The 9,448-nt window shown below is 55.3% G+C and overlaps 1 gene segment (V, D, J or C); it reads left to right on the forward strand.

Annotated features, from left to right (window-relative positions):
* Positions 1–381: 381 nt before the first annotated feature.
* LOC130544695 (T-cell receptor alpha chain constant-like) lies at positions 382–4,791 on the forward strand (the record flags this gene model as incomplete). The annotated part of the segment is given in 4 exon segments: positions 382–649; positions 2,149–2,193; positions 2,992–3,099; positions 3,781–4,791. Coding segments are annotated over 3 exon segments (420 nt in total), but the record flags the coding sequence as incomplete, so codon positions are not given.
* Positions 4,792–9,448: the final 4,657 nt, after the last annotated feature.

Raw genomic sequence — 9,448 nt, forward strand, 5'->3', positions numbered from 1 at the left:
TCTATTCTAGGCTTGCCTTGTCCTGCCAGAGCGATGTTATTGCACAGCAGTCCCGCTGTGCTTTTGAAGAAGTTGTTATAAAGTAAAAGAATGAACAGGATCATTAAGGAGCCCTGAGTTTCTGGTTTCCTTGAATGGCAGGCAGGGTCAGGCAGAGAGCCTTCACTGAGAGCTGGCCTCTTGGCCAGGACTCGTGGCTTATGCCTGGCCCTGACTTCCAGTCCACTTAGAGCAACAGGTTTCTAGAATGTTCTTTCCCACCTGAAGCCTGCGAATGTGACTTGCCAGCCCCACAGAGCCCTGCTCTTGCCCATCACTGGCATCTGGACTCAGACCTGGGTTGGGGCAAGGAGGGAAATGAGCATCCCCTAACCTGCGTTCTTTGGGCCCACAGATATCACGGACCCTGATCCCGCCGTGTACCAGCTGAAAAGCCCTAAATCCAGTAAGCCGTCTGTCTGCCTGTTCACCGATTTTGATTCTCACTTTGACGTGCCACAATCCCAGGAGGGCACAGTGATCAGGCCGAACACAACTGTGCTGGACATGAGGGTGATGGATTCCAAGAGCAACGGGGTCCTGGCCTGGAGCAACAGCACGGAGTTTAAATGCAACAGTACCTTCAACGAGGAATTCTACTCCAGCTCAGGTGAGTGCAGCCTCGGTGCCTGTGCCAGCTGAGTCTCCCCACCCTGGGACACCTGGTTCTTCCCGGAGCTCGGGGGGATGGCACCTAAAAGCTGTTCTGATGGGTTGTCTCCGCCTCATCCATTGTCAGCAAAGCCCCTCCGCTCTTGTTACTGAGCACCCTTGAGCTCCATCCTGGAGGGTCGCAGCACGTCCTAGGCAAAGAGAGGATGGGGAGAAGGTGGCGGGAAGGCCACTGGCTTCTCAGCTGGCCCGAGGTCTGCCTCCCTGCCTCTGCTCAGGCTCTTTGCCCCTCACTGCTCTGCAAGGCCCCCGTCTGATGCCTTTCTCCGAGATACCTCCCCTTGGTTCTGTCTCTCTGCCAAAGATCCAACTTCACCCAGTCGTTCATTCACTCAACAAACACGGACTGTGCATCTACAAGGTGCCAGGTGCTGGACTGCAGGAGTAAATAAGTCCGGTGAGGGGTCTGCCCTGAGGAAGCCATCCATCAGCAAGCGGGAATCTAGAGAACTTCAGATTGGAACACGTGCTGTAACGTGGGGGTGGAGGAAACAGCCAACTTGGGGACAGAGAGTCCGGGAAGGGCTCTCCAGGGAAATTCTAGGTGAGATGAGCGTTAAAGGCTAAGAAGGGAGCGGCCGTGCCGAGGGTAGAGTGGGGAGGCTGTGGAGGCCTGACACGGGGGCACGGCGAGGAAGGGGAACAGCAGCAGCACGGGAGATGGACCAAGTGGGGAAGGGCCACGTCACAGGCCCCCTAGGTCAGGAGAGCGCAGCCACTCTCCTAAGTACAATGAGAAGCTATCGATTGGTTTAAGTAGGAGAATGACATCCAATTTACTTCTGTAAAAGAGCACTCCAAGTGCTGCGTGGAAAATGGACTGTAGGAGCCAAGAGTAGAAGCAGAAAGGAAGCTGTTGCCGTAGACAGATGATGGAGGCCTGGACAGGGGGCAGGGGAATTGAGTGGCCAACACGATTTCAGATTCAAAGGAAGAACTATGCAGGGGTGCGAAGGAAAAAGGAGATCAAGGAAGGCGGCTGGATTTTCTGCCCAAGCCGCTGAGTCAACAACAGCACCATTGCCTGGGTTGGTGACAGCAAAGGAACAAATTTGGAGTGCAGGGATGGAGACTCTGTGGGACAAAGGAAAGCATCTATACCCCTTATGGCACTTGTCACTGTGTGGTGTCTTACCGCCTCTTTCAGCCTCTGGACCCAAGCACAGGGTCTGTGTCTGATGGTTCCTTGTGGCCTTGTGTCGGGTGACAGGTACTTGGCACGACCAGTGTTTGTGAAGTGAAGGGAGTGGTACCCAGAAGCCAGGGCCAGTGGCTCCCCCAGCAGGTGTCCACAGGCGACAAGTCGCCTCCAGATCTCTCCAGGAGAGAGCGCAGAAAGCCTGTAGACAGAGGTTCATCCGCCCAAATCCTTGGAGGTCTGATGTGGGAGAGTCAGCACATGCAACTCTAAGAACATGTCTTTGTTTCTCCTTTTAGACTTTTCCTGTAATGCCACTTTGATAAAGAAAAAATTTGAAACAGGTAAGAGAGGGGTCTATCCCAGTTTCGAGATATATCCACAATCACCCTGACTAGATAGGAGAGGTGGGAAGGGATATGTGGATCTGGAATGAAGTTAGGAAGAACGGGAACATTCTCGAATTCCCAGGCTCCTCTCACCATCTCTAATGTTCTTTCCCCCTCCAAGGACTTTCAGGCTGAGTCTCTAGTTTCCCTAGACCCCATGACTCACTCCTAGGGCTCTGGAGAACCAAAGAGAGTTTCTCAGTGGCCCAGCTGCGATATTTCCGACTGGCTTATGTGGAGCCCCGAGCTCCCCAGCTCCTCCCAAGGGCCTGTTCCCTCTGTAGCGGTAGCTGGGCTTCTGCCTTCTTTCAAGAAAAGCAGCAGAATTCACATAGGCAGGGGTCTTGGCTCTCAGGATCCCCACCACTCCCGGGCGCCTGCCCTGGGCCCGTCCATTTCCATCGGAGCCGTTTTCATTGAATGGTCCCCTTGGGGTCCAGGCACCACCTTCTCACTCAGGGGCCCACACCCAAGGGATTACAATGAGTTCTGAGCCCCAGCCCATCCCCGCTCCTGAGGGATGCAGACATAAAATAAGGACCGAGTGCAGTTGGTGTTTTCCTTTGACACGGAATACTGGTGGCCCTGGAGGAATATATAAATATGCTTACGAAGGGATGTGCACCCAAGCTCAAAGGGAGAGGTGGGCCAGGAGCTAACCCCCCCCCAGTCCCCTTTTGGGGAAACCACGGGCGGGTCACGGGGGCTGTGCGGACCTCCAGGGTACATGCCAGTAACCTCTCGGCTTTGCAGATATGAACCTAAACACCCGCAACCTGCTGGTGATCGGGCTGCGCGTCCTCCTCCTGAAAGTGGCCGGGTTTGACCTGTTCATGACACTGCGCCTGTGGTCCCGCTGAGGTGAGCGGGCATCTCGGGGGGAGTGCGGCTGTGACGGTCTCAAGGCAGGTCCCCAGGCTCAGAAAGCAAACCTCCCCCGCCAAGGTCTTGCTTTTAGGTCCTTAAGTGGGGCCCACCAAACTCCTCCCCTTTTTCCAGTGAGGGGTTCCTATTGCTAATAACAGTGGCCTAGAACATTGGTAGGACTCCTCAGGTGACAAGAGGCACCTCGTTGAGCCATGTCTCCCCTACAAAATATGAAGAACAGCTGTTATTCTCCTCCTTTTGGAAAGAAAGACGTTGAGGCCAAGTCCCAGCAAGGGCCCCCCACTAACGAGTGGAAAAAGAAGAAAACCTCAGGACCCAGAGTCATTTATGCCCACGCCTTCTATTGTACTCCTTTCACTGCAAAACCTAGAGGGGCCCCCAGGTCCTTTCCTCATGTCCTCTGCGCCCAGTACGATGCGAAGATATTAGTCTCCTATTATCCCCTAATCCCAGCCCGCATCGACATATCCTTCTGTCCCGGTGTCCCTGGTCACCCTACTGACAAGGGCACCCTGTTCCATCACCATCAGCAAGAACTCCAGTGTCCTTGTGCTCCTAAAACTCTACAGATAGAGGCATCTCCACCCACACCCCTAACTGTCCTGAGTCTGTCTCCTCGGTAGCCGGCCTAACCACTGTTCTTCCTCATCCCAGGTCACCAGGACCGTGAGCGGGCCTGGCACTCCCTCGCTCCTGCCGCCCCACCGTGCCTCCTCCCCCCTTCAAGCAGAGGCAGACTCTCAGCCCCCATGGAGGAGAAGGCTCCCTGGGCCTCTCGGCCTCTCGGGCCCCACTGGCAACAGACACCAACCGGATGCCACCAGATATTCGTGATCAAGATCTGAAGAGCCCCCGAGCACTGCCTCCACCGCCTCGGTCCCTCACTGCGGCCTGTCAGGCACTCCCAGCAAAGGCAGGGGGCTGCTGGACGCCCTGCCCCTCCCCTGAGATTGCCTCTTGCGCTCCCCACCCCCACGAGGGATCCCCAGTGGGTCTTCTTGGGCTCTGGCTCCTGGAGAACGTTGTGAAGAGTTTGTATTTTTTAAGTAGTGTTCATACAGGCATATGTACCACCCTTCCCCCCAAGATGTGGGCAAATGATTACGGAGGCCCCGCTATGCTGTGTATCTGAGCCCTGTTGTGTATTCTGCTACCCGTGGCTTCATTAGAGGCAATTTGGAAGAGCCGGGACGGTGCTCCTGTTTGACTGGATTTGGTCAGGGTCACGTTCAGCTTGCTGTTGATCCCTGCCCGGGCAGAAACCAAGGCGTTTGTCCCGATGTTGTCTGGGGAGCCTAACTCAGCAAGCTGCTGAAGTCAACCTCTTCCTGGAACAACCTCTAAAGAAAATTCCACTTAGAAGGCTGTGCTGGGGGCCAGGCAAACCCACTTAAAAGTTGAGGTCCCTGCTCTTCCATGTTCCCGCCACACCACTGGGCCACCCATAGCGGGAGGCCCATGTCCATGACCGATCAGGACTGGCAGTTGAAATCTGGCAGACAGGGACCACACAGCAAGTATCCCCAAAATGCCACCCACTGTCTCCTGCCCTCCGGGACCATTTCCCTTGCCTTTCCTTTCAGGCTGGATTCCCACTGAAACCGTGCATTGCCCTCACAGATTCATGGCTGGGGACCACCCACCACTCCACTGCCTGGTTGGGGTGCCCAGTCTAAGAGCAGGGGAAGGGGGTGAAGATTAGCCAGACTTTCTACTCTCCCCACCCCCGCCTGGATGTAAGAAACGAATCCTCTCCCCTCAAGCTCAGGGACTCTGCCAAGGACAGTGGATGTCTTATGCTCTTACCTAGAGGACAGGAGGTGGGGCTCCCTGGGATCCCTGGTATTCTTCTGAGCTTGAGTGCCTTTCCTGGGGTCATGGACACTGATGGGAACACCCTTTGGACATGCAGCCATGCTCCTCACAATTATTGCTATCAAGCCCAGGGCTTACGAGTCCCAGTGGGAGGAGAGGGTCCTATCCCCAGACACCTCTATGGTTCATGCGTGTGCCTCTGACCGCATCAGCCAGAAACATGCAAATCCCTCCAGCTACAATTCAGGCCTGTTCTTTTCACGGGGATAGAGCCACCAGCTCAACAAGGGATCTGAGCATATCCCTCCCTTCCATGAGCTCCAGGGTCACTGCCTGTAAAATGTCATCTAAGACTAGGGGGCTGCCTCCAGCTCCACGCACCTCTGATTCTGTGGCCTCTATGGAGGAGGGCAGCCACGGAATCCTCGGTTCTCACTGAGCCCCCTCATCCGTAACCTATATGCAAGTCCTTTTAAAGATCACTAGAGGGGACAGCCACAGAGGACACCCTGTCAGAGCGGGTCCCTCTCACACACACAGGACAGGTACCACCTTCCCAAAGGTGAGGTTCTGCCACCTGTGGAGAACCGAAAACCGCCTCCTCATGGATCTGACACAGCGCCAGAGAGCCCACCACTGGGAATTCCTTTTAATTAAAGCATTCTCCTCCCCCTTTAAACGAAAATGCCCCTGGGAGGGTTAATAGAGCAAGCCTTTATCAACCGCTAAAAACCTAAGGCAAATTAGTTTATCTTTTTTTCCTCCTAAAATAGTCATTCACTTCGGTCTGTATACAAAAGATCCAAGCAAGGGGTGTGTGGGTGGCGGGGAGGCAGCCCTGCTCCTGAGAGTTGGTGGCAAAGGTGCTGAGGCTGAGGGGGACGTGGGGGCTTACAGCAGGGGACAGGAGCAAGAACCCTGGGAGGCAGTGAAGGGGCTAAAGACAGACCCCTCCAAGAACCTGGGAGAAGGCCAGGGCAGCCTATGGAGTCACACCAGCCCAGGGTCCTCAGTTGTCAGGGCCCTGAAGTCATGGACCCCTAAGGCCACCCAAGGGCCTATGAGGTGATGGGCAGTGGCTGGGGATCCACCCAGACCCACGGAGGGAGCAAGGGTTCCTCCTTCCTGGCCCGGCCTGAGCCAAGGGTGACAAGGCTTCAGGCACGTAGGGGCCATCTGGAAAGCAGGGTCGGCACACCCCCTGAGACATTTCCACCTCAAAGCAGGGCTCCTCGATCCCAGCAAGAACATTCCGTCAAGTCTAAGGCGGTTAAGCCTAAAGCCAATTAGAGCCGAGTCAGAGGGCAGACCAAGAGCAAGTGGGTGTGCTGAGAGAGAGGGTGATACAGAGACCCCACTCATCTTCATCCACTCTGTTCTCACGTCTGGCCCCAGGCCCCACCTAGGGTGTCAGAGGGGATTAAAATACGCTTACGAGGAGGCCCAGACAAAGGGTTCCTGTACCCCCTTGGAGGTCAGCACTGGGCCTGGGGTCACTACAGCAGAGCCCCTCAGGGCAGTAAGGGCCCAGGCACTTCTCAGCCTGGAAGGAAGAGGCTGCTGAGGAAACCCGGAGACACAGCCATCACATCCACACAAAGGCCCAGCCCTGGAGAGCCCCAGGCCCCAAGAACAGAGACAGCCTCAAGGAGACAAGGCCTCTGTCCCACTAAGGAATGTGTCATCAAGGCCAGTTGGAGAATGGATTTGTCTGGACAGATACCCTCCTGTCCCAAAGAGCTTAAGCACAGGCCAGCCCTGGAGGCAAAAGAATGAACCGAATGACTTCTCAAGACCCCGGTTCTAAGATTCTAGAGGATTCTCTGACACTTCACCCAGAGACCTGCCCGCTTAATGTAACTGGAATCACTGTCCCCTCAAGAGAAGGGGGCTAAGCCAGTATGCGCTTCAGGAACACCCTGAAGTGGGGTGGGGTCTTTATCTCCAACCGAGTGACCCCCCCCTCTGCTATGAGCCACCATTGGAGAGGCAACCATCTGAGTCTTGAAGGACTATTTGTCTTCTCGGTTTGCCCATTAAAATCCCGTTCCCCTGGGTCACATGGAAAGCCTTAACAGATATCACCTTAGTTACCAGGTAATATCTTGGCAGGAAATTCCACTCAACTCTGCACTCCTCGGGATGGGCGGCGTATCTTGTTCATCCATGGGTCTGCAACACCCAGCGCGTGGCTGGCACACCACAGATGCTTAATATACACTTAACTAGCAAAGGAACAAATAAGTACTCAGTGCCATTAGGCACTGGGAAGGAAGCCAAGTTGGTGGGGGCCGTGGGGCGAGCCTAAGAGAAAGGAAAATGGAGATGAAGAGAGGAGTCGGCTGGGTGAGCCACTATTTCACTGTTTTGCCAAGAGCTAAGAGTGACCTGTCAAGAACTATCAGGAAAAGCAAAACCTGAGTGATGGCCCATTGGCCAGTGAAGCCCCCAGGTGGGCAATCATCCAAGAGAGTCTGGAGGATGGTACTCCAGGCGCCAGGGAGTCAGAACTCGGGTCACTGCACCACCATTCCAAGGTCAGGGGCCAAAGGTCACATTACTGACCGCCTCACTTTCCCCACATTAAGACCCAGCCTACTTCCTGGATGGAGGGCGGGCCTGGGGAGCAGCCAGGTGGGGCCGGGTGTGGTCACTCTGTTAAGCACCCTGACCCCTGAGGACTTTGTGGAAGGCCACCTGGTTTCCAGACCTCATTTCACCCAGACACACACATGCGTAAGCTTTCCTCTGAGTATCACATGGAGAGCTGTATTTTGAAATTAATAAACAGGTCAGACATTGAGTCAGTAGCCAGAAGTAGGACAGGAAGTGGAAAAAGGCTCCCACTTCTCGCCAGGTGTTTGGGGGCTTAGGGCCTCCCCTCCCCATTTCCATGACGTCATGGTTGCCCCGAGGGGCAAGTGGGGCACCCTTTGAAGCTCTCCCGCAGAAGCCACATCCTCTGCAAAGGGGAGTTAAAAATACTGAGTTAGAGATAGCATCGCCCCAGGCCACGTGCCTGGGCCAGGCTGGCTGGCCATTATACCGCTACTGACCACAGGTGCGACAGGAAGACGGGGAGCTGGGGGGGGGGGCGCTGGCAGGCACCCAGCAGCAGGCGGGGAAGGTGCTGCGAACCCCCTGCAGAGAAGCCTCCGCCACCCCGCCTCCGCCCCGCCTCTGAACGGAGCCCTCGGATCAAACCTTGACCACACCTGTTTAAATATTCGCTTAATACTGGCCCTCAAAGCTTCCGTCCAGCCCAGCCTCCTCCAGGTGTGGGGCCCCAACTGCCCCCCAACACACACACACACACACACACACACACACACACACACACACACACAGCTGGGACCGGCTGGTTCTCCGAGGAAGACCCTCACTCCAGGCGGAGGCCGAAGCGCCGGGAGACGGCCCTGAGAGACCTCTGCTGCTCGGAGACCAGTAGCCCGGGAGGCAGGAGGCCAAGTGCCAAGGAAGGAGCCACAGAACCGAGACCAGAACCCGAAACGCGCAAAACGCGCCGTGTTGCGGCGTCCCGCTCGGTGGAAGTGTCCCCCGCCGCCCAGCTGGGGGCAGCTGCGCTCTACCAAAAAGGCCTCTTCCCCTTAGTCTGTTTATTCTGGGGGAAGGAAAGCCCCCCAAAATTGGAAAAATCTCCTTCAGAGGAAAATAAAAGGGCAGGTGACTTTCCTTCTGCGAACGGAGCCCCTGCCCTTTGCCAGAGCTTGGTGATCCTAGCACCTCCCATACAGGGAAGTGGGTCCCCGGGTCAGGCCCCGCAAGCAGCAGGGGTCACTACCTGCCCTGCGTCATCAGGCTCGCTCATAGAGCGCTGGGGTGGGGGGGGGGTAGCTAGGGGGAGGCTGAGAGAGAGATGTGCATTCAGAATGGGGAGCCTGGGTCTACCCCTGCCCTGGCCTTGTTGCCCTGGGCAGGTCACTAACTGCCCACAGCCTCAGTTTCCCAATGAGATCAATGCTGTCTCTGGTAGGGTAGTTTAAGAACCAGGACTTTCTTTCACGTTGCATTCCTGCCACGTGCCAGACCCGTGCCAGGCTCTCGGGACTGTCTCTGTCCAACTGTATGTCTCCACATCGATGAAGTTCAAGATGAGGCAAAACTAATCACCAGTGATAGAAATGACAACAGTGGATGCCTCTGGGGTAAAAGGATCAACTGGAAAAGGGCATGAGGGGAGTTTCAGGGTGGTGGAAATTATCTGTATCTTGTTCTGAGTGATGGTTACGTGGGCGTATACTCAGGTCAAAATGTGTTAAAATGGACACCTAAGACGTGTGCATTTTAGCGTATGTAAATTTGATCTCAATAAAGTACTGTTCCTATTAAATACAGTTTCTGTCCTCAAGGAGCTAACAGTCCAGTGAGTATGTAGGCATGAAAGAGACGTGTCAATTACTGTATTTGCATGATGGCGTTTCCGTTACCAGATTTGGGGGACGAGTCCTCAGGAGGAGTCAGGAGAACCGCCCCCCACTAGTGTTCA

The sequence above is a fragment of the Ursus arctos genome, unplaced genomic scaffold (assembly GCF_023065955.2).
Source record: "Ursus arctos isolate Adak ecotype North America unplaced genomic scaffold, UrsArc2.0 scaffold_234, whole genome shotgun sequence".
NCBI classification, from domain to species: Eukaryota; Metazoa; Chordata; class Mammalia; order Carnivora; family Ursidae; genus Ursus; species Ursus arctos.